The sequence below is a fragment of the Cnephaeus nilssonii genome, assembly GCF_951640355.1.
Source record: "Cnephaeus nilssonii genome assembly, chromosome: 11".
In the NCBI taxonomy this organism is placed as follows: domain Eukaryota; kingdom Metazoa; phylum Chordata; class Mammalia; order Chiroptera; family Vespertilionidae; genus Cnephaeus; species Cnephaeus nilssonii.
In genome coordinates, this window is record NC_137082.1 from 69,319,405 (window position 1) to 69,345,350 (window position 25,946).

General features: G+C 43.7%; 1 protein-coding gene across 1 annotated transcript; it reads left to right on the plus strand.

Annotated features, from left to right (window-relative positions):
- Window positions 1-12,319: 12,319 nt before the first annotated feature.
- Window positions 12,320-12,505, plus strand: LOC307106702 (small ribosomal subunit protein eS28-like; the record flags this gene model as incomplete). The annotated part of the gene is made up of 1 exon (XM_079783344.1): window positions 12,320-12,505. The coding sequence occupies one exon, from the start codon at window positions 12,320-12,322 to the stop codon at window positions 12,503-12,505; it is 186 nt and encodes a 61-aa protein (XP_079639470.1).
- Between the last annotated feature and the right edge of the window lie 13,441 nt (window positions 12,506-25,946).

Genomic DNA, 25,946 nt, shown 5'->3' on the forward strand with positions numbered 1-25,946 from the left:
GGAACAGAAGTGCCCTTTTGCCAGGCATCCCTGGGTGCCTGCTAATGTGTTGCATGGGTTCCCTGCTTTCACCATCTCTGCATTCTAGGCCAGGGGTCAGCAAACCACAGCTATTAACTGACAGAGACACAAAGAGATACTAACATACAATGTGGTGGATGCAGCCATCAAATATACCGTATTTTCCAGTGTATAAGATGCTATTTTTTTCTAAAATCATTAGACTGAAAATCAAGGGGCATCTTATACATGGAAGCCAAGGAGGGAGCTGTGCAGGTGCATAGCTGCCCATACCTTGTCAAACAGTCTCCCTCCAGTCACGAGCCTTATTGTTACTGACATCAGCTGATGCCGTAATTGGAGGTGGAGGTGGATAGTGCACACAGATGCAACAGGGACCAGAGCGTTCTGAGCCCATAAAGATGTCAAAAAATAAAATGATACTAAGTACCGGTAAGCGATTCTCTTACTCTGCAAAATTCAAATTGAATGTAATCAGTTATACAAAAGAGCATGGAAATAGAGCTGCAGAGAGACAACTTGGACCTCCTCCCACTGAGTGTATGATCAGACAGTGGAAAACAGGAAGAACAACTCCTTAAGATGCCAAAAAAAGAAGAAGGCCTTAAGAGGAAAACCAGCAAAATGCTTAAAATATTGATTTCTTAATTTTGGGTTGGAAAAGTGGGGGGCGTCTTATACACGGAAAAATAAGGTATGTGCACAGGGTATTATGGGAGCCTGGGATAAGGGCACCTAACCCATCTTGGGAATGTGGTGGGAGAGTAGGAAAGACTTCCTGAAAGAGGTGATACTTGAACCTTCGGGTCCATATTGAATTTTTTTAAAAATTCGTAGATTTTATTTTTTTAGGGCAGCTTTAGGTTTACAGAAAAAGTAACCAGAGAATACAGAGTTCCCATATACCCAATCTCTCCTATCCACTGTTTCCCCTATTATTAAAATCTTACATTATGTGGTACATTAGTTATAATTTATGAACCAATGTTGATACATTATTATTAATTAAAGCCCACAGTTTACATTAAGGTTTATTCTTTTTGTTGTATAGGTCTATGGATTTTGATACATGCATGTCAGGCACTTGCCATTACAGTATCATACAGAACAGACTCACTGTCGTAAAAATCCCTGTGCTTCAACTATTCAAACCCCACTCCTTCACCCCAACCCTTGGCAATACCTTCTCTTATATTCCTTACTTTTGTCTTTTCCAGATGTCATATAGTATATAGCCTTTACTGACGTTTCTTTCATATATTTTCATGGCTTAAGAGCCCATTGCTCTTTATCGCTGAATATTCCAGTATATGAATATTTATTCCAGTATATGAATGTTCCGTTTCTCCATTTACCAACTATTTGGAATTGACTTATGTCCTCCAAAAAGATATGTTGAAATCCTAATCCATGGTACCTATGAATGTAACCTTATTTGGAAAAGAGCCTTTGTAGATGTAATCAAGATGAGGTCTTTAGGGTAGTTCTAATCCTATATGATTGATGTCCTTATAAAAAAAAGAAAATGGGCCGAAACCAGTTTGGCTCAGTGGATAGAGCGTCGGCCTGCGGACTGAAGGGTCCCAGGTTCCATTCCGGTCAAGGGCATGTACCTTGGTTGCGGGTACATCCCTAGTGGGGGGTGTGCAGGGGGCAGCTGATCGATGTTTCTCTCTCATCGATGTTTCTAACTCTCTATCCCTCTCCCTTCCGCTCTGTAAAAAGTCAATAAAATATATTTTTAAAAAAAGAAAAGAAAATGGCATAGGGAGTCACACAGGGGAGATGACAGAGGCAGTGATTTAAGTGATGCAGCTACAAGCCAAGGAATGCCAAGGACCCATGGCCACCATCAGAAACTAGGAAGATGCAAGAAAGGATTCTACCAGCGTCTCAGAGGGGCATGGACCTGCTAAAACTTTGGTTTCAGACTTCTAGCCTCCAGAACTGTGAGAGAATACATTGGGTTGTTTTAAACCATCTGGTTTATGGTACATTGTTACAGCAGCTGTAGGAAACTGATCCCCCTCCTGAGGGACATCTTGAGTCAGCTTTTGATGAATAAAGCTGCTTATAAACCTCTATGTACAGGTTTATGAGTGGACATAAGTGTCCAACTCTTGGGTAAATACCTAGGAGCATAACTACTAGATTGCATGTTAAAACTATGTTTAGCTTTGTAAGAAACTGCCAAACTGTCTTCCCAAGTGGCTGCACCATTTTGCATTTCCACCGGCAGTGAAAGGGAGTTCCTGGTGCTCCATATTCATGCCAGCATTTGGTATTGTTGGGCATTGGTTTGTTTTGGCTTGTTTTTTATTTCAGCCATTCTTACATAGATATATGTAATGTAAGAACCTGGTTTGTCTCTCCAAAAATTTCCTTTTGTTCCTAATATTCTGAAATTTCGTGATTAATGGCCTTGATGTAGTAGGTCCCCTTCCTTCCCTCTTTCCTTTTTTTCTTCCTACCTTCCTTTCTTCCTCCCTCCCTTCCTTTCCTTTCCCTTTTCTTTCATTTCTTCTTCCCTCCCTTCTTTCTTCCTCTCTTTCACTTCTTATTATGACAATTTTCAAACAAATACAAAAGTAGAGAGAAGAGTGCAGTAAACATGTACCCATCACCTAGTTTTAGTTTACTATTCTAGGTCAGGGTGGGGAGGGGGTTTTGTTTTAAAGTCACCAAAGCCATGGCTAAGAGGTTAGGGTTGCTACTGCTACTCCTGCTGCTGCCATCGTAACTTCCTGATCACATGAAGCTGGGGACCTTGCACTGGATTGGGGAGTCTGGACACTGACATTTGGCTCAAAAGTAAAGTTCAAAGACAACAGGACTGTTGTTGGGCTTGAATAAGAAGTTGAAATTGCAGGGAGGTTCATGCCATGTCAATGCCCATGAGGTCTTTGATATCCAACCAAATTTGGCTTTTCGTTTTAATGGAACAAAGGCTGAAATCCTGACTCAGAGAAGTCTATAGGTATAACCAGAAACAGAGCTTCCATAGCTCTCACTAACTTTTCCATACAAGAGTAAGCTGTGATAAAGGACCAGAATTCTCCAAACTCACTGAATTGAATTTTGGTGATATAATCTCCTTTGCTTTCAGATAACTGAGGTCACTGGAAAGGTAAGCATCATTAATGTAAAAAAAAAAAAAAAGGATTATGAACCTGCATTTCTATTTCACGAGAGCTGAGTCAGAAGTCAGTTTCACAGTCTGTCGAGGCTTTGCAGATTTCTACCTGCAGAGAAAGTGACAGGGCATTGTCACGCTCCTGAGCTACCCGCCTCCGATCTCTTCAGAGTGCCAGCTGGGCAAAAAGAACCATTGGTTTATGGCGTGTCTGTGTGTGTATTTTAAGAATGATATTTTTTAGCATTTAATTTTAAGTAAGAAAACACCTGCTGTATTCCTTTGAACTAATGTATTTTTATTGCATGGTGATGCATGAATATATTTTTATTGTATGAAAATGAAAATATTAATGATAAAAGCTAGAGTCTCCTGTGATTACCACCCTCCTCATGCCATTTCTCCTCCCCAGAAAGTAACCAAGTACCAATGATATAGCAGCATGCATTAATCACGCTAGGTTAGGTTATGCTGTAATAACAAACATCCTCAAAATCTCAGTTCCTTACAACAACAGAGGTTTATTTCTTGATCCTTACATGTTTGGGTGTATCTCCGGAAACAGGCCAAAGAAGCAGCTGGGCTATGCTAATCTCATTGTAGAGCGAAAAGAATGGTGGAACCTCTTAAACCTTCCCCTTGGAAGTCTCATGTCACTTTCACATACATTTCCTCAAAGCAAACCACAAGGCCAAGCCTGACTCCAATGGGGTGGGGGTGTAAAGTTCGTCTGTAGAGAGGGGCAGTGAACATTTCCCCAAAGTTTAAAGAGTATATACAGCTATAGAAATCGGTATGATTTATATATAATTTATTATGGTACTGAACCTTACTTTCTTCATGCAAAATATATCTTAGAAGTCTTTCCAGCCCTGGCCGGTTTGGCTCAGTGGATAGAGCGTTGGACTGAAGGGTCCCAGGTTCGATTCCGGTCAAGGGCATGTATCTTGGTTGAGGGCACATACCCAGTGGGGAGTGTGCGGGAGGCAGCTGATCAATGTTTCTCTCTCATCAATGTTTCTAACTCTATCCCTCTCCCTTCCTCTCTGTAAAAAATCAATACAAAAATATTTTTTAAAAAAGAAGTCTTTCCATGTTGTTATACATATAGATCCATTACCTTTCTAAATGGCTGCATAGTATGCCACAGCATGGGTGGGTGGACTACAGTGTAACAGTTTCCCTATTTGAAGATATTTAAATTGCTTCTAATTTTTGATCATTGTAAACAAGGGTGTAGCAAATACCCTTTACTTGCCCCTTGTGAATATGAGCAAGTGTTTCTCTAGGGTGGGAACAGAGAAGTGGAATTGCTGATGAATAGCTCTCCAAAGGAACTGTGCCAGTTTTCTGTATCCTAATGTGGCCCACTCATTAGGAGACTGTCAGAGAGCTTAGTAACAGGACTGTTTACAAAGTATAATGCAGCACCCAGGCCTGGTAACATGGGAGCTGTCACTGCCCCTGGGTCCAAAGGAGCAAGATGAGAGAGCAGTTAGTAGAGCACAGAGGAGAGTCCTGTGGAAAGGGATGCGTGAAGCCAGCCCAACATGGTCCCATTGGAAGGAGCCTAGGGAATAAATGTCTCAAATCACTCTTTACTCTCCCGTCTCCTACTGGGCTGACCTCAACCAGATGACAGAGGGCCAAGGAGTCTGTTGATGTGGCCCATGCAGGCCTGCCTCCTGGGACACAGAGGAGGTGGAGAGGAGAGAGCCAATCTGGAGGAGCACCACTTTCCCACCCACAGTTCAGGAAATGACTTAATGGTTTGCTAATATCACAAGAGAAAAATAGTACTTAAGTGCATTTTAACTTTGCATTATTAGCAAGGACTTCTGCTGATAATTAAGAGACACAGGGTGAGAAGATGTAAAGCCAGACACTGCTTCAGCCATTATGTAGTCATATTGGGGGCCAGTGGAGAGGAAGAACCAAGAGATGGATCTGGTGGCATCTTTTCAGTCCTGGATCAAGCCTTACCTGAAGCTACTAATGACTGTGCAGTAACAGGAGCCAATGAATTCCCTTTTGCTTCAGATGGTTTTGGTGATGGTGGTGATGGTGGTGGTGGTAGTAGTAGTAGTAGTAGTAGTAGTAGTAGAGTGTGTGTGTGTGTCTGTGTGAGTGTGTGTGTGTGTGTGTATGTGTGTATGTGTATTTGGTCACTCATAACTGGAAGGACTCCAAATGACCTTGGATTTGAACCCCATTCTTTTTCTCATACCAGGCTTCATATATTTTTTGTACATATACATTTAGGGCTGAATGAGACCTTAGATATTATTCTATTCTAACTGCCATTTTTATTTATATATTCAAAAGTTTAAACATACAAAAATATAAGAGAATAAGGAAACAAATCACTTTTCATTTTTGCTTGTAATTTTATTTTATTTTATTTATTTATTTTTTAAAATATATTTTATTGATTGTTTACAGAGAGGAAGGGAGAGGGATAGAGAGCTAGAAACCATCGATGAGAGAGAAACATCGACCAGCTGCCTCCTGCACACCCCCTACCGGGGATATGCCCGCAACCAATGTACATGCCCTTGACCGGAATCAAACCTGGGACCCTTCAGTCCGCAGGCCGACGCTCTATCCACTGAGCCAAACCGGTTTCGGCAATTTTTGCTTGTTATTTTAAATAGTAAAAAAAGAGAGAGAGAACGTTGTAAATAAAGTTGAAATCACTTTTATATCCTCCCCTAATTCATTCTCCCAGGCAGAACCACCATCATGAATATGGTTGTATATCTTTTCCTACCATAATTTAATATTTTAACCATAGATGTATATATCCATAAATAGCACATAGAATTGCTTTGTGGGTTACAGATTTTTATATGAATGTCACCTTGTGCATGTATCATTGTGTATTTTGCTTTTATCACTCAGCATTAGGTTCTCAAGACCTAAACATGTTCATACTCATAAGTGTGGTTTATTTTCACTGTTCTGATATACTCCATTGCCTAAATATACCACAATGAACTTAATTTATTTCTATAATACACACTGAGGTTACAGGTTTTCTCTCTGCTGCAATCAACATCCTGGAGCATCTCATGGGACAAACTAGCAAGGCTATTTCAAAGGTGTATATTTAGAAGTCGAACTGCTGGATCACAAGATGTGTACATTTTTTTCAGCTTTACACCGATAGTTCATTTACTTGGGTTGTGCCAAGTTACATTTCCACCAGCATTGTAGGAAAACTTGTTTCCCCCGTATCCACATCAACGCCTGGCTTTTTGATTTTGTCAGTCTGATCGGTATGGAATTTTATCTGCTGCTTGTTTTAATTTGCATTTCTCTTATTACCAGTGAAGATGAAGGTAAGCCTCTTTTTCTATGTTTATTGATGATTCTGCTTCCTCTTCCACCCTCCCATCCCTGTTTTATTAGTGAGGGAAGTATGGCAAGGGTCACACAGTTCTTCAGCAACAGTGCTGGGTCTAGAACTTGGGTCTTCTGACTCCAGTCGAGTCTTTTTTCTAGCACACGGAACCACTTCCAGACATAAATTTTCAGAGTGTTATTGCTTTTACTAACAGAAATGACAAAATCAAAAAATCTCTGTCCTTCATAAATGTAGGGACTATGAATTATCAATAGTTAGATGCTGTATCAGTTAGAGTTAGGACAAAGATGCCAAATACCAGTGACTTCAACAAATTAAAAGTTACTTTATTCCCCCTCTCCTGTTGTAGGTAGATGGGCATATTGAGGTTGACTTGGTGGTTTGTGCCGTAACGTTGTCTGGAACTTATGCTCCTTAAATCTTGTTCCTTCGTTCTACATAGCTGCTATTTCCAAGCTCACCTCATGGTCCAAAACGGCTGCTCCAACTTCCGCCCTTACCTCTGCATCCAAGCCAGAAGGGAGGAGGAAGAGACCGGGGGAAAAGAAGGAGGTATTGGTTGCAACGCAGCTGTCTCTTAACGAAATGTTCTAGAATCTGCTACGTGATTATCTGATTGACATTCTGTTGGACAGAACTCAGTTACGTGGCCGTCCTTGGCTATCAGAGAGGCTGTGAAAATTAGTATTGATTTGGGGACCATCCGCCTAGGCAGAAGGGAGGTGACCTGTATACGCGATTCAAAGTCCAGAACTGGACGGGCATCCTTCTGTGGCAGGCGAGTGGGCTCTGCTTTCGGGGAGGAGTGTCCTTGTCCTCTAACATCCATGACCCCTGGCTCTTCCCTCAGGGAAACTCTTCCCTGTCCAGGTTCCTTATGGCCATATCTAATAGACAGTAGTGTCGCATTTTATGGGACAGCACAGATTTCATAGTTCCTGATAGTTTGGAGTTTCTACTGCTTTTTAGAGGAAAGGGATACATTTATTAGGGGACATTTACTGGTCCCTGCCACAGATGCTGAGAAAAATGCCTGGCTGCATTGCAGTTGAGTTTTCCCTCCACCTGTGATCCTGCGAGCACTCCATAGTAAACTTCCTGCGTGCACACCTTCATGTTGGAGTCTGATTCATGGGGAACCCAACCCATATCAGACTCCAAAGTCAGACAGAACTGGGTTTGAGTGTTATCCCAAACATGCTCTAGCTATGTGGCCTTAGACATTATAAACCCACTACTAGTCTTTATAAGCCTCAGAGTTTTAATGTCTAGAGATTCACTGATAATAGTATTTGTCTCGTCTAGTGAGAATGAAGAGAAATAATGCATGTAAAGCACTGAGCACCTCTTTTTCCTCAGCTCCTTGCAGGCCTTTCCAGAAGCCAGTGTCCTCATACTTAAAGCAGACCTGTGTGCTACCTTATTTCCAGCAGATGGCGCCAGCGGATAAGGCTGTAGCCCTATCCAGCTCAGTTACAATTTAAAAAAATATATATATTTTATTGATTTTCTACAGAGAGGAAGGGAGAGGGAGAGAGAGAGCCAGAAACATCGATGAGAGAGAAACATCGATCAGGTGCCTCCTGCACCCCTCCCCCCCCCCCCCCCCCCCCCCACTGGGGATGTGCCTGCAACCAAGGTACATGCCCCTGACCGGAATTGAACCTGGGACCCCTCAGTCCGCAGGCTGACGCTCTATCCACTGAGCCAAACCAGTTTCAGCTCAGTTACAATTTTTACAACAGATTACACATCAGTTTCATGTACATTATCTCGTTTGATTCCCCTTCAAACCATTTACCAAGTGCTGACTATTCTATCAGTTATTCTTTGATGCAGCCCTCAACAAATGCTGACTGAGCACATTCTCTAGCCAAAGGGCAGCTTTAAATCCCATCTAAAACATGATGATGACTAAGAAACAAACAAAAAGAAAATAAATGAATAAAATCTCAAGCCCCTGTTGGAAAGCTGGATTATGAGATAAAAAGATAAGTTTTAGCCACTGGTTCTTGCCAACTCTTGTTTTTGAAGGAAGCTGCTTTAATAAAGTGGAAGAAGCTTAATTTGACTGAAACTGAGTCAGGAAGAAAGCCAAGGTGCTTCCCTAGGGACCATTCACAGTCCTTCCCAAGGGCTATTGATCTGAGGGCAGAGCAATTGGTCCCTGGATTGATTACAATTGCCGAGTAGAAGAAAGAGGAAAAAAATCCATCAAGGAAGTGTTGAAGGGCTGTGGGGGAGGCGAGGTTAGCTGGCCTGGATTCAGGAGTCCAGACAGAAGTGACTTTGCAGGTCCTTCAGCTTTGCAGGCAGGCCAGCAGGCCCAGGGCCCTGCCGAGGTCTATTTCTTTTTGTTATTGTTGTTAATCCTCACCTGAGGATATTTTTCCCATTGATTTTTAGAGAGAGTGGAAGGGAGAAGGAGAGACAGCGAGAGAAACATTGGTTTGAGAGAGAGACACATCGATTGGTTGCTTTCTGCACCCCGCCCCCCCCCCCCCCCCCCCACGAGGGCTGGGGATCCAGCCTGCAACCAAGGTACGTGCCCTTGACCAGAATAGAACTGGGACCCTTCAGTCCCTGGGGCCTACACTCTATCCACTGAGCCAAACCGGCTAGGGCTGGCCAAGGTCTATTTCTAGGGTGGGGATGAGAGTGCCCACATCAACCTTTTCACACCCACTCCAGAACTATGAGGGAAAGAGCTCACCTAAAGGTCACCTCAGCAGTGCAATTTTTGGGGTGCTAAGAAAGACTCCCTTCATGGGGAAAATTCGTCTCTCTTTCAACAAGCAATCTCTGATGTCCAAAATGCCACCATTAGTGATGCATTGTCCCTTAAAATGCGTATTCCAGAGTTAAGAACAGGATTTCTATATAGGGGTGTGTGTGTGTGTGTGTGTGTGTGTGTGTGTGTGTGTGTGTGAGAGAGAGAGAGAGAGAGAGAGAGAGAGAGAGAGAGAGAGAGAGAGATTATATTGACCTGGAGAAAAGTCTGCAATATACTCATCAGTTGTTAACGTGTTTTCTTGAGCCAGTTATATGCTATATAAAGTTTTTGGCTTAAGCCATTTTGAGAATTGGTTGTTTTGTTTTTTACTTCTGACTGACAGTTCTGACTGATGTGAAGACCAATGACACACCTCACCGGGTTGCTCTAAAAGCTTGAATGAGAAAAATGTATGTAGAGCTCCTGGTACATGGGAAATTCTCATTAAACGATAACTACTTGTAACTGATAATAGCAACTACCAATCAATGGTTATTTGTAAGCTTCTCTTATGGAGTTACTAAGAGCAAGGTTTTATTAAGAGGTTCCTGAACTGATTAGAAAGAGTTTGATTATTTGGGAGTTACAAGAGGATCCAGTACTCAGAGATATAGAGAACATCGATTCAGAGAAATGGACACATGGATGATGGAATAAGTATTTGTTAAATGGACGACTAAAGGAATGGAAGAATTTAGAAAAAGGGTTTTTTTTTCCTGAAAGCAAGAGTTACATTCCTAATTCCAACAAGCACTGATGGGGACTTCCTCTGAGCCAGGCACCGTGCTCGCTGTTGAAGCCCCAGAGGTGAACAAAGCTCTGATTGTTTCCAAGGAGCACCCAGCCTCGTGCAAGGGTGGCAAGCCCAGGTACCCACAGGGTCTGGTCTGGTGATATAAATGAGGGGAGTGAGCCAGTCTGAGGGAGAAACAGGGTAAAATAATTATTTTATATTCTCCTCTAATCCACTGTAAGAAAAAATACACATTGCCAGAATTATGGCACGTGGCTCTGATAGGAGGTTTTAAGGCCAAGACAATAGGGCAGGGTGTGGACTATAGAGAAATGGAGAAACCAGGCTCTCTCTCCAAAGGTGGCGCTACCCCGAGGATGGAGAAGTACACTCATGTTGCTGGATTTCCAATTTGTCAAGAGAAGCCAGAAATCTGGATTTTATGTGAAATCTCTTGATTTTTAATTTTTGGCAATGAATGCAAAAAAAAATTTAAAAACACCATGTGGGCCCAAGCAGTGCAGGCCCAAATAAAGCAGAGAGTCTGTCTGAACGCCAGACCTGAGCCCGAGGGTCCAGTGGTTGATCTCCAGTCCAATGGGAGAGACAGATGGGCATGTGGGAGATTTCAGCACAGTTTGATAAGTGTGAAGATGGGAAGACAGGAAGTGATGGGTGCCCAGAAGCAGAGATGGGGGTGAGGGGAGTCTTTGAGGAGGAGATGACACCTGATCTGAGTCCTAGAGGAGGACTCCTCAGGTCAAGAAACTGAGGTCGGGCAGTCCAGTCCCAGAGAACAGTACAGGGAGTTCAGTGGGCAGGAACCCAGCAGACTGGCAAAGCTCAGGTGTCAGACAGGGCTGGGGAGGGCTGGGGATTCTGGGGAGGTGGGCAGGGCCAGGTAGACAGTGGCCTAGATCGCATCATCTATCTGTTCAACAACATCTTAATATTCCTTCCTTGCATGTCTGTTATTTTTTTATAGTAAACCAGAAGTTGTTTCTGTGCCCCAAAAAAACCATTGCCTGTGATAAAAAGCCCCTTTGTCTATTAGTGTTGTCAAGGAGCCTCTTTCTTTCTCCTTTACCCCCTCAGGCTCCCTCTCCTTTGTGTCTCACTCTTATCCTTAGATGATTAAAGGAAATACTTTTGACCTTTGTCAGAATACCTTGGACTTGCCAGCACAGAAAGAAAGAATTTGCGCAGGAGGAAAATTTTCAATTCTTCCCAAATGGCGCTCTCTCTTCTCTATGTCCATAGCCAAGTGCAGTTAGGACCCTGAGGGGCAGCCACTAGGGTCCTGGGCTGAAGTCAGGAGCCTGTTTGGGTCCTGGTCCTGTGGACTGACTCCTCGTGTGCCGTGTGCCGTGTGCCCTGGCTAAGACCAGGCCACTTATACCTGATCACAGTTGGGCTTAGAACATGTTCGTTATATAGTGTTTAGCTCATGGTACCTTAAATCGCTTTCACATACTTATCTTACCTCTGGTAGACTTATAGCATAAAAACAGTTGATATAATCAATCAAACAGAGAAACTATGGTGATAAGATCTGACTGGGGCAGACTGGGGGGTGGAAAGCCACTAGGTAGGAGAGGGACATTTTTCTTCAGACACCGTATTTGACAATGAATGAGAACTCCTGTTGTTCCACATCCTCACCAGTTTTTGATGTCGGTGCTTTGGAGTTTGGCTATTCTAAGGGTATCTCATGGCAATGGATTTGCGTTTCCCTGATGACGTATGATGGGGAACATATTTTCACATGCTTATTTGCCACTTATATATTTTCTTTGGAGAGGTGTCTGTTAAGGTCTTTGACACATTTTTAAAAAAATTTCTTATTGTCGCCGAAACCGGTTTGGCTCAGTGGATAGAGCGTCGGCCTGCGGACTCAGGGGTCCCGGGTTCGATTCCGGTCAAGGGCATGTACCTTGGTTGCGGGCACATCCCCAGTGGGGGGTGTGCAAGAGGCAGCTGATCGATGTTTCTTACTCTCTATCCCTCTCCCTTTCTCTCTGTAAAAAATTAATAAAATATATTTTTAAAAAATTTCTTATTGTCGAGTTGTAAGAGTTCTTTGTATATTTTGGATAACACTCCTTTATCAGATATGTCGCTTGCAAATATTTTCTGCCAGTCTGTAGCTTGTCTTCTCATTCTCTTCACATTGTCCTTTGCAGAGCAGTTTTTAATTTTAATGAAGTCCAGCTCATCAATGATTTCTTTCATGGATCATGCCTTTGATATTTTATCTAAAAAGTCGCTTTCCGCCTGACTGTTGCCACCATCATGGACACAAGTTGTGTGCAGCCTATCAAGCTAGCCCGGGTTACCAAGGTGCTGGGCAGGACCGGTTCCCAGGGAATTCTTTGCCGACACGAGCCGCTCCACATCTGCAACGTGAAAGGCCCTGTGCGCGAGGGCGACGTGCTCACTGTATTGGAGTCAGAGCGAGAGGCTCGGAGGCTGCGCTGAATTTGCGTCTGGGTCCTGGCTGTTTGGGTGAACACATGGCCCATGAGGAAGATGCTCTGCTGTTAATAAAGCATTTATGTAAATTCAGGGGGGGAAAAAGTCATCACTATCTCCAAGGTTTTTTCCTGTTATCTACTAGGAGTTTGGGGCACGAATAGTTTTAATCTAACCTGTGGCTTTTGCCTCATCCGATTGGGTTTCCAACAATGCCCTTGGCATATTGTCCTCTTCCTGTCATGGCAATGGGAACATTCTATAACCTTCTCTTCCTTATCTTGCTGAGAAGGCTATTGCAGAGTGGCACTTAAAATCTCTAAGTACTTCTGTCCTCCAGATCGCTTCCCCTCTCTCTTCAAGTCTTCTTCTCAACTTCAATTGAGACTCAGACTTCTGTAACCAAGATCTGTTTGATTCTACACAAGCTTAGGGGCTGATGTCTTCTCTCAGAGGTGGAATTACACTTACCAAGCTTGTGGGACTGATGCGGAAAACCGTTATGTCATGTATTCACTGATAACAATAAATGCAATTGTTAAGCAGGCTGGAATATTCTCATCAGCATGGCCAGCACATTCTTTCCTGAAGGCCGATCTGAGTGAAAAGTCAAATTATTCAATGAAGGTGGCTTGGTGAGCATTTAATCATTCAGCTCCATTGCATGTCAAGCATTGTGCTGGACGCTCGGTGGAGAATAGTGAATAAGAGAGATGGGCTCATGAATCCTAAGGTGCAGGGAGAAGACAGGCCCTGAACAGATAATGAGATAATGAGACTCCTAGGTAAAAAAAGAAAACGAAGAAAAGACTGCTTATCTTAGCCTCTGCTTCCTCTCTGGACCTTCTAAAAAATAACACACAGAGATGTTTTTTAAAAGGCAAAACATGCCCTAGCTGGTTTGGCTTGGTGGATAGAGCATTGGCCTGTGGACTGAAGGGTCCCGGGTTCGATTCCAGTTAAGGGCACATGCCCAGGTTTCGGGCTCGATCCCCAGTAGGGGGTGTGCAGGAGGCAGCCTCTTTCTTTGATGTTTCTACCTCTCTTCCTCTCCCTTCCTCTCTGAAATCAATAAAAATATATTTTAAAAAGTAAATAAAGACACTGGTAGGCACACTATGGTCCAAGGCCAAATCTAGCTTGCTGCCTGTTTATGTACAGTCTGTAAGCTAAGAATAGTTTTACTTTCCCACATGGTTGGAGGGAAAAAATAAAAAGAAAAATAATATTTGTGACACATGATAATGATACGAAATTCAGATTTCTGTTTCAAATAAAGTTTTCTTGGAACACGGCCATGTGTTCTAGTGCGTGTCCCATGTGTTGCCGATGGCTGCTTTCACGCTACAATGACATAGTTGAGTAGACGCAATGGTGACCATATGGCATGCAAAGCCAAAAATATTTACGATCTGGCCTTGTACAGAGATATGTGCCAGAAATGTCATGTGTTGTCCAATACAGTAACCGGCCACTAGCTCCATGTGGCTATCCAATACTTGAAATATGACTAGTGCATGTGGCTAAGGACCTGAACGTTTCATTAATTAAATAAATTTTATTTCCATTTAATTAATTTACATGTAAATAGCTGCATGTGGCAGAGGCTGCAGTATTGGATGGCACCGCTGTAGAGCTAACAGGAGGGTATCCAGACTGGGAGACACCCCACCTTGTGGAAGATGAGGCCTTGCCCCGAAAGCAGAGAGATGAAGTGAAAAGGTACCGATGGAAGACGGATGCCCTGGCCTGCCTCCTCCTCTCAGGCTTTTCGCCCCACCTAGACTCCAGGATGCTGGTAGGGAGGGTTATACTCTGCTCCAAAGAAGCTAGAAGAGCCCTCCCTGCAGAATTTGACCAGCTCAGGAGGAAAGACCTGGAGTCTCTCTAATGGAGAGTCCCACCAAAGCTCGAGGATAATAGGGCTCCTCACAGGCACACACTCCCAATGAACTTTAGTCCAGGTCCCGCCCTTCGCTCTGTGTGACAGCCCAGGATTATCACACATTTGAGGAAAGATGGAGACGAAAAAGAGGCCAAACAGGTAAACAGATTTAAGCAAAGATCTATGAGAACACATATTTTGTGAAATTTGGAGGGCCATAAAGTTGGGTGAGAAAAATGATCTCATTTTCACCAAGTTCAATTTAAATTCAGCATTTCCTTCGCTTATGAACATTAGCAACAAACCATAGTCGTATTAGCAATTCCTGTGGTTTCTTCACCAACAGAAACCGGATACTTTCCTGTCACAATGCCATGGTTGAAGTTATCTCAAAATATCACTTATGCTCATCACGACTTGGAAATTATAGTAGTTATTAGACACACTGCTAAATCTTCTAATATAGAAGCCCATATGTTACTATATGACAGATTTGTTTTAAAATATTTTGATAACTGCATTTCAATACAAACGATTTCTATTGAAATCCTATGTACGGGAGTTTATTCATTTAAAAATGCAGGCATGGGCAAAAGTAGGTTAACAGTTATAATACAAATAAATAATACAATGATTTACAAAGTTCATGGCCCTCCAAATAATATAAACTACACATTTATTATTATTTATACAATGATTAATAAAAAAATAATGCAAGAATAAACTGTTCCTCGTCCTCACAACTGTAAACCTCACCCTGCATTATGCTGAGAAGAAGTCCACAGATTTCATCAGACTGCAAAGGGGTCCATGGCCCAAGAAGGGTTAAAAGCCTCTGTATTAATGTTCTCTCTAGAGTTACAAGTGGATGCGGAATGCAAAGAATAATCATCAAGTGCTATGTGCCAGATTTCAGACCTCATAATTCCCCAGGTAGGTCTTATTATTCTTTTGATAGCTTCCATTAGTACTTTGAAATGCGCCTTTTGTTATTTCAATGAGATGTTTGGAGGGAAGAGAGATAAACAGATGTTCTTTATTAGCCCTCTTGACCAGAAAGTTCAGCATTCTTTTGTAAAAATGGTACATGCACATCATAAACAAGTTAGAGAAGTACAAAAAGGACAGCAAAAAATCACCTCCAATCCCACCACCTGTTTGGTGAACATACGAGCGTACACATAAATATACATATGCACACAAACTTATCTATATGTATAAAAAGCCAGCGACTGGAACGGCCATAACAACCTTAACAACCTGTCGCTATGACGCCCACTGTGGCCAGCCAACCGCAGGATCAGGAGGTGGGGCCAGCTGGCCAACCTCATGGCTCCACCCCCCAGGCGGGCCCGCCCCTGATCCTACGCCTCCACCCCAATAGGGGGCAGGGCTGGCCGGCCAACCTCCTGCAGCCCCTCCCCCTGGCTGCCCCACCCCTGATTGCACCCACCTCCCTAGGGGTGGTCCTCTGACCAATGAGATGTAAGTGGAAATTGGATAGGGCTTCCTGAGAATCTATTGTCTTCCTCATACAAAAGTGTGGGGAAACTCAGCAGGCACATGCCCTTTCTCATTGCCTTGGCTTTCATTCTTACCTGGGATGTAGGTGAGATTTCTGGAAGTGGAGCAGCCATCTTGTGACTGTGAGGGTACGAGCCACCTGCTAAGAATAATAGAACGGGAAGATAGAAATAGCTTCAGTCCTTAATGAATTCTTTGAGCCTCTGAACCAGCCTTAACTGCTTATCCCTAGACTTCTAGTTACATGCGAGAAATAAGGCTTTATTTGGTTACATGCAACTCTACGCAATTCTAACTGACAAGTTCTCCAAGAAAAGTCTCTTCTCTCCCTGTAGCCCTGACACATGACCTTAATAAGCACCTGTGGTGATCCAAAAATAGACCTGGGGAGGAAGGATTGGCTGTGGCTGTGATTCCGAACTTGCTGAGCCATCACCTGTTCTGTCCATGCTCTGAAGAAGAGTACCATTAATTACACTCCCCTCGGCCAGTCAGAGCACAGGAGGCTGCGTCTGTGTTCTCAGAGAAGCCCAAATATAGCTCAGGTGCCTGCACGGCTTTTGCTGAGTGTGCAGCATCTGTATGTCTGGCAGCCCCAGTAAAGAATGGAGAAGGTTCTCCGGGGAGAAGGAAGTTGAATGCAGGGTATGAAGAAGGTGCTAGAAACCAGGGATATTGGCAAGGCCTGGTTCAAGGAAATAAGACCCTTCCTCCTGCTTCCTGCAACGTAGACATTATCCCTCCTACTTATCAGATAACAAAACTTGCTTGAAGTCCTGAAGGTGAAGGGAACATGGATCAGTCCTGTTATTTGGTTGCATGCAACAGGAGTGGACTCTATAACTGAAGAAAAATTTATTGGGGAAGAATATGAGATGGCTCACAGAATTGCAGGCAAGGCTGAAACACTAACTTGGAACCATAGTTTCAGGAGGCCTGGGTAGCAGGAACCAGCGTTGGGATGACACAGATAGGTCATGAGTCCTCTACACAGTTAGAGGGCAGGATGCCTGGACTGATGGTCTTTCTAGATGGTGTTGGGAAGAGGGGCTTTCCTGAAGCAACCCAAAAGTTCGAGTTCCAGAAGAATGGCAAGAGGATGTTGGGTGGTAAAAACAAAACAGCAACAAAATGCCCACTGCAGATCGTATAGAATCGGTCAAGGGTCTGGGTTTGGGGGACTGGCTGGCTTTAGTTAAAATCTTAGCACTGCCCTTTACTATCTGTCCTTGGTCAAGTTGATTTTCTCCTCTGTGAGTGACGAGAATGAGACATGTTTAAAACCACGAGAATGTAAGCTCCCGAGGAAAGGGATTTTTGTCTTTTCCCACTGTTAGACCCCCTGCACCTATTCTGGGGCGCGGCTCATAGTGAATGCGCAGTGCATGTTTATTGAATGAGTGAATGAACTTTACATGTATCCATGCATACCTCTTAGGTAGGGAGCTATTTTGTTGAAAAGATAATGTGACAGGTGCTTGGAGTGGAAAGCGAACTCCCTCTCCTGCCTCACCCATGCATTCTGGGGACGGAGAAGGTAAGAGAGGGCGAGATCTAGGCAGACACTGAGGCAGATACTGAGACAGACTCTTCCCTGATACACTCCCCACCAGCATGCTGAACTGCTTACTGACATCACAGTCACTCTGCCCTCGCCTCCCAAGCAGGATCTTCAGCTGAAAACAACTATCCCATGTTAAGTGCAGGATGGATCCACTCCAGCAATCTCCAGGACTTCTGACATAATGCTTGGTGTTAAACTCTGCTTATCGGTTTGATGGGCTAAGAAGTCTGAAGTGACCATGTCCCTACATTTCACAGTGAACCATGATATATAGTGGCACTTAGAGTAAATTGCAGCCCCGGGGAATGTGTGCATTGTTTAAAAAAAAAATACATCCAGGAGGACATCATTGGTGAAGTGAATGTATTTCAACTATGTCATTCATGTCTTCAACCACTAGTCTTAACAAGATGAAATTCTAAGTCGTTTAGTTCCCCATTATAGAAATATAAAGCATAAAACAAAGAGGCAAATCTTGAAGAAACCGGGATTTCAATAATCAACATCTTTGTCATAATCATCATCACCCTCAGAAGCACCCCATCACCACCACAATTTATCAAACTATTGTCACACCACCATTATCACCATCATCACCATGTCACCAACGACCATCAATGCCACCACCAACACAACCAAGCCCAATGTTGCCAACAGCAATGAAACCACCACCACCACCACCACCACCACCGTTACCACTTCTATCATCTCCATCTCTATCATCTTCACCATGAAATTATCATCAGTATTGTTAGTGCTACATAGTAAATGATTAGGGGCCCCACCCGGGTGCCCTTCGTCAGGCTGGTATCATCACCCCCTAGCTGCTGTAAGAGTTGGTTACTCACAGGTCACAGCTACTCCGTTCTCCTGAGAATTCCCCTCAGCCAACTGAACTTCCTTGCTAGGAAATGCCTGGAAGTTCCAAGCTGAAGCCATCCTTCACTCAATGACTGACTACCTGGGATATACAAATCCCCTGACCCCTTGCCTTAACTCTGTGGAAGTATTCATGCTCCAGAGCTCTCTATGGGATCAGGCTGAGGCTAGACCTCAGCAGAACCCACATTTTTTACCTATCTTTCTCTCCTGTTCTGGTCTGCTCCCCTCATTTCTTAACAGGTTTCACCTTGAAAACTCCCTCAATAAATCATTTCTACAAAAATCCTTTTCCAGATGGGAGAGGGGGGGTGGGAAGGGTGAAAAAGGTGAAGGGAGTAAGAAGTACAAATTAGTCATAGCCCATGGACACAGACAATAGACAGGTGAAGGCCTGGGATGGGGTGGGAGATGGGTGGAGGGGGGCAAAGAGGGAAAATGAGAGACATCTATAATGCTCTCAACAATAAAATACATTTAAATAATTAACAACTAAAAAAAAAAATCCCCTTTACTTCAAGAGAACCCAACCTAAGATATGTGACTGCCACTTTAGGCAATGATCTAGGACAGCAGTCCCCAACCTTTCGGATCTCATGGACCACCAGTGGTCCACAGACCACCAGTTGGTGACCGCTGCTCTAGGAGACAGGTTTTGGAATGTGCTCCCTGTTGTATCTCCTTCTTGGAGAAATTCTACCTGCACAGGCAGTGGTGTGCTGGAGCTGGCCGGCTCTACCCATGAGGGCCCATTGCACACATTGTTCCCAGCTCTGCATTCAGTGACATCATTTTGGTAGCTTGAAATCAGCCATGGTAGAAGTATTTACACCATGAAAATTGGCAAAAACTTTTGTTGGTGGTGGTTTTTTTGTTTGTTTGATTGTTTTGTTTTGTGGTGTGTGTTTTTTTGAGTGCTGGCTGTTAATTACTGGCATACCACTGTGTACAGGCCACCATGCAATTCCTAACCTTTGTTGAAATTCCAAGCCAAAGTTGAAACGTAAGGGTCTGAGATAGACTCCTACCCCTAGGGAGACTTATCCACAAGTTACCAGTGGTGCATAAATTATGTGGCCTGGTGATATATAATGGCTTAGGCCAGCAGATATCTCATGGTATTGGGAAATCAATAAATTGTGGTTAGTTGGCAAGGCGAGTTGAATAATGATAATAATCATAGCTATCATTTATTGAACGCTAAGCTAAATTTGTGTTGTATTAAGCATTTGTGTTGCATGCATTATCTTGTGTAATTCTTATAATACCCCTTGTAGGAATAAAATCTGATTCAACAAGTTTGAGGAGGTAAAGTACTTGCTCAAGGCCACATTGTTTGTTGGATTCAACCTTCCATCTTCAGACTCCAGATCACATGAAGCAGATCTGGGGGCCTAGACAGGCAAAAACCACAGGCATAATGTTATGAGGGAGTAGAAACTAGAGCAAGTAGAATGTGCTCATCAGGACACTTTGGTTTCAACCGAACTTGAACTAGCTTCCACAAAAAAAGAGGTCATCTTTGGCCAGACCCATCTTTAGGAGGGGCAAAATGGGCTGGCTGAAAAAAGGGCCTAGAATCCGAATCCAAAACCAAGCAGTTCCCTCTCCCTCTCCCTCTCCCTCTCCCTCTCCCTCTCCCTCTCCCTCTCCCTCTCCCTCTCCCTCTCCCTCTCCCTCTCCCTCTCCCTCTCCCTCTCCCTCTCCCTCTCCCTCTCCCTCTCCCTCTCCCTCTCTCTCTCCTCTTTCTTTTCTCCACTCTCCATCTCTTTGTTTTTCTCTGTATACTGACATCCTGCCAAGCAGGGGTTAGGGGAAGGCTCTCCCAACTATTCTGGGCGCTTGGCCCCATCTGATTGCAGAAGGTAGTTGTCCAAGGCATCCAGAGGGCAGTGCAATCCTGGACCCCGGGATTCATGCCAGGTGACTCTCTGATCAATGAAGAAACAGAGAGATTATGAAAAATCTTATGGATAGGGGGTAGTCTCCAAAGCACATCTTCTTTCCTCATGACTGGGATTCCTACACTCGCTCCTGGTTCCTCCTGGGCGGCAGGTGGTGTGAAGTGGAAGAGACATAGCATCGGTTTGATGTCACAGAGATCTAGATCCAAACAGTGGCTCTCCTGTGCCTACCTAACGCATTGATTGCCTGAGAGATATTTGATGGTTAACTGACAGTGTGGCTTTGGGCAAATCACGTTACTTCTCTGAGTCTCAATTTCTCATTTTTAAAATGGAGGTGACCATCACACTTAGCTAGCAGAGTCATGAAGATTAAATAAGTGAGGTGAAGCACCTGGGATGTAGATGGTGCTTAGTCAATGTTACTTTCCTTACCCGCTCATTTTTCTAGCAGAATCAGCTTTCCTCTGTTACGTCATCTCCAACTTGACGAGTGGCCTCCCCTCTTACCCCAGGCTATAGGGCAAAGGAAAATCAATTATATTAAAAATAGCTGGATGAGGCCCTAATTCCTTGCTAGCAGTTACATAAATCCCAAAGTCATCTCTATCTTTCCTTGCCACCCTGGCTAGCCTCCAGACCAATTAAACATTGATGTTGTAGCTATACTTATCTTCTCCTCCCTCTTCCAGCCAAGCCTTGGACATCAATTCTATCCTTCAAATAAAAAAAAATTAACCCTCACATTTGTGGAGTTCTTTGGTTTAAGGATCACTTTCAGATTCCCTGTTTTCATGTACTCGTTGTAAGAATTAAAGCACAGTGGAAAAGTACAAATAAGAAAGTAAAAAAAGTCAAGTGATCAAGGTTAACATCACCAATGGCATCATGTTGAGATCATTTGCCCCTGATATGATGTGATGAGAAGAGCACAACACTTCAGTGGTCTTAGTCCCTAAAATCAATAACCTTAGTCTAATCAGGAGAAAATATCAAACAAGTAAAAACTGAGGGATATGGTACAAAATATCTGGCCACTACTCTTTGAAAGGGTCAAATCTATGAAAGACCAGGAAAGACTGAGAAACTGTTATAGGTTAGAGGAGACTAAGAGACATGACATCTAAATGCAACACAGTATTCTGGTTTGGAAACTGGGACAGAAAAAGGACATCAGTGGAAAAATTGAAAAATATAAATAAAGTTGGGAGTGTAATCACGTAATATTATCATACCAATTACCAAGTTAATTTCTTTTATATATATATATATATATATATATATATATATATATATATATATATTTTATTGATTTTTTACAGAGAGGAAGAGAGAGGGATAGAGAGTTAGAAACATCGATGAGAGAGAAACATCGATCAGCTGCCTCCTGCACACCCCCTACTGGGGATGTGCCCGCAACCAAGGTACATGCTCTTGACCGGAATCGAACCTGGGACCCTTGAGTCCGCAGGCCGACGCTCTATCCACTGAGCCAAACCGGTTTCGGCCCAAGTTAATTTCTTAATGTTGACAAGTGCTCCATGCTTATATGACATTAGAGGAATGTTACTATTAAAGGCCAAATGGAATAGTACTTTGTGTACTATCTTTCAATTTTTCTGTAAATCTACAATCATTTCAGTATTAAAAGTTAAAAAAACAAAACCAAAAAAACTTGAAATTCATATAATTCAAATGAAATGAACATTGCACCAAACATCTTTCAATGCATGTATACAGATAATCAGAAATAACTCTAATCTACACTAATAAAAGAGAAACATGCAAATTGACCATCACTCCGCTACACCCACCAGCCAATCAGAGTGAGTATGAAAATTAACCCAACTAAGATGGCAGACGCCACGGAGCTGGAGTGAGCAGGAGGCTTGGGTTGTGCCCGGCGATGGAGGAAGCCAAGCTTCTTACCTGCTTTGGCCTGCCCTGGCCTCCACTCAAGGCTACAAAGTTTCAATTATAGAAGATAAATAAATCCCAGATACCTACTTCCAGCAGCCCTGGCCTATGCTTGGGTCACCGGAGGGCATGGCTGGCCTGCAAACCACCAGAGGCCCCTCACCCAGGCCACCCCACACCCCAAGGGAACCCGCACCTTGATCCGGGACACCCTTCAGGGCAAACCAGCCAGCACCCACCTGTGCACCAGGCCTCTATCCTATCTAATAAAAGAGTAATATGCAAATTTACTGTCACTCCAACACACAAGATGGCTGCCCCATGTGATCAAAGATGGCTGCCTCTATGTGGACACAAGATGGCCACCACAAGATGGCCAGCAGGGGAGGGCAGTTGGGAGGGGCCAGGCCTGAAAGGGAGGGCAGTTGGGCACAATCAAGCCTTCAGGGAAGGGCAGTGGGAGGTGACCAGGCCTGCAGGGGAGGGAAGTTGGGGGTGACCAGGCCTGCAGGGAAGGGCAATTGCGGGGGGACCAGACCAGCAGGGGAGAGCAGTTAGGGGCAATGAGGCTGGCAGGATAGGGCAGTTAGGGGTGACCGGGTTGGCAGGGGAGGGCAGCTGGGGGGGACCAGGCCTGCAGGGGAGGGCAGTTAGGGGCAATCGGGCTGGCAGGGGAGCAGTTAGGCATCAATCAGACTGGCAGGGGAGTGGTTAGGGGGTGATCAGGCTGGCAGGCAGAAGCGGTTAAGGGCAATCAGGAAGCAGGCAGGCGAGCAGTTGGGAGCCAGCAGTCCTGGATTGTGAGAGGGATGTCCCGACCCTAAATGGGCAGTTGGACATCCCTCGAGGGGTCCCAGACTGGAGAGGGTGCAGGCTGGGCTGAGGGACACCCCCCCCGTGCACGAATTTCATGCACCGGGCCTCTAGTTATTTTATATTATAGTTATTTTATATAATAACGAGAGGCCCGGTGCATGAAATTCGTGCACCAGTGGGATTCCTCTGTCTGGCCTGCAGAATCGGGCTAAAACAGGCTCTCTGACATCCCCTGAGGGGTCCTGGATTGCGAGAGTGAGCAGGCCAGGCCGAGGGACCTCACCAGTGCACGATCAGGGCCAGGGAGAAATGCGGAAGGTTGGCCAGCCAGGGAGGGACAATGGGAGGGCTCCAGTGCATGTCTGGCCCTCTCACTCAGTCCTGATTGGCTAGATCCCAGCAGCACGCTAACCTACCAGTTGGAGCGTCTGCTCTCTGGAGATCAGTGCACGTCATAGCAAGTGGTTGAGTGCTTAGCATATCATTAGCATATTATGCTTTGATTGGTTGAACGGACGACTGGACACTTAGCATTTTATTGTATAGGATACTCACATTTTGAGAGATTTTTATTTTACTTGGATTTAACCCTTTGCACTCGCTTGCTTTTTTCTCGAGCTGCTACCGATGCTAACTGTGTCGAGTCACACTCGACATCCGAGAGCAAAAGGTTAACAGAATTTTTAAATGAAAGCAAAGATGAAAGAATTCCAGAACTTTAGGTAGGTATCCTTCCACCAAAGAGATATTATCTCCTCAAAGATCCCTCTGGAAAAATAAATTTTTTAATTTTATTTTTCCATTACAGTTGACATTCAATATTTCAATTTTAGCTTGTTGTAACCTGCATTGGCACTGTTATGACTTTTCCCCAAACTTCCTGTTTTATATTAGTTATACTGATATTTTTATAGTGTTGTGTGAATCTGTTAAAGGCTGTTTTTAGTCATGGATTACAGGAAGCCTAAGCAAACAGCAGTTTAAATAAACAGGTAGTGAAGAGTTAGGCAGTTGCTGTCACGGGTTCAGTGCCTCAAGGATGCCAGGACTGGGTTCTCTACAATTCTTCTGGAGTTTTCCTCATGATTGCAAAACAGCTGCTGTTACTCCAACCATCATGTTCTTGTTCCACCAAGGAAGACAGAGAAAATGACTCCATAGCCGAAACCGGTTTGGCTCAGTGGATAGAGCGTCGGTCTGTGGACTGGGGGGTCCCAGGTTCGATTCCGGTCAGGGGCATGTGCATTGGTTGCGGGCACATCCCCGGTGGGGGGTGTGCAGGAGGCGGCTGGTCGATGTTTCTCTCTCATCGATGTTTCTAGCTCTCTGTCCCTCTCCCTTCCTCTCTGTAAAAAATCAATAAAATATACTTAAAAAAAAAAAAAAGAAAAAAAAAAGAAGAAAATGACTCCATAAAGAAAGGAAAGCTTTCCACAATTTCTTAGTCAGCCATAGATGTGTTATTGCAATCCCTAGCTGCAACAGAGGCTGGGAAATGTGGGAATTTTTTAGTAGGCACCTTTGATGGCCCCAATAAAACTAGTATTTCTTAGTAAGGAAGAACTGCTGATTCTCACAGTTACATTTTTGTTTTGTATTTAAATATATTTAATATTTACAGGTAATCTTATATACCACAGCTTCTTTAAACTTGAATGATTTCTTTTGACCCACTTCTTAGTTGGCAGGATTTCATTGTTGGGGTGAGCTGAGACTGGGATCCCAGGAAGCACCCATCGAAACCTGCCTTGCACCTCCCTAATGTCTCCACTGCCTTGGAATCAGACTCTGAATTGGAGGAGAGTCAAGGTGGTCCAAACCTGCTTCCCTCCCCCAGGCAGAAGCTGTCCCTTTAAAAGAGAGAGGAGGCAGAGGTAGCTCACTGCTGCCAGATTGACAGCCAATGTGCTCCCTGGAGGCCTGGCATCTGACTGGCAGCAGAAGGACGAGTTGTCTGGGATGGCTTTGTGTAACACCCGCTCAGCAGGATTCTAAAGTTGGAGGAATTTGTTTTAAGGGTGTTGTTTTTAGTCTGTCCTAGGCCACCTCAGAGTCTCTCAATTTTTCCTTCCAAGCAGGGCTGGGCACTAGCTTCTCTCCTCCATGCCCTCTATTCTTGGAACCATGGAGTCTTGCCTACAAGACCAGACTCAAGTGGGCGCCCAGGACTGCACACCTTTGAATGGCTCTGCCTGCCCCCACCCCCAGAATTCCAGGTATGGACTCCCACTGGCTCTCATGTGCATGTTCTCTTCTCCCACCCTCTCCAATAATGAACTTGATATTATTTTTCCTAATTATGAAGATAACATAGGCTCACTGAAAAAAAAAAAAAAAAGAAAGAAATTATACTTAGCAACAATCACTGCTAACTTTTTTTCTGATGTTTTCCTCCAGGACCTTTTCTGTGCATTTATGCATTTTTAAAGTGAGATTTACTTCTATAAACTTATATAAAGCACACAAATTTTAACTATACAACTGGATGGATTTTTATGTATGAATACACTGATGTGACCACAACCCAGACCCAGATCTAGAACGTTCCCAGTAGGCTTCCCAATTAATGACCTCCCCACGAAATCTCGATCACCATAGACTAGTGTTTTGTAATTTTGAACTTCATAAAAATGGCATAGATGCATTTTTAAAATTAAAATGAGACATAACTGTTTTATGTCATTTTTTCCAGTGAATATATAATGAGTATTTCCTTATGTCATTCTTCTTTCAACAGTTATTTTTCATGGCTATGTATTTTTTCATATGATTCTATGTGATTTGTTTACTAATCCCTCAATTTTTGCACACTGAAGCTTTTTCTGAATTTTTGCTATTTTAAAGAGTAGTATTTGGAGCATCATCTTCCACACAGTTTTCCAGAGGGTCGGATAGCAAGGTGGTTCAGAGCATGGGTTTGGAGTTAAAGAGATCAGGGTTCAAGCCCCAGCCTGTCCC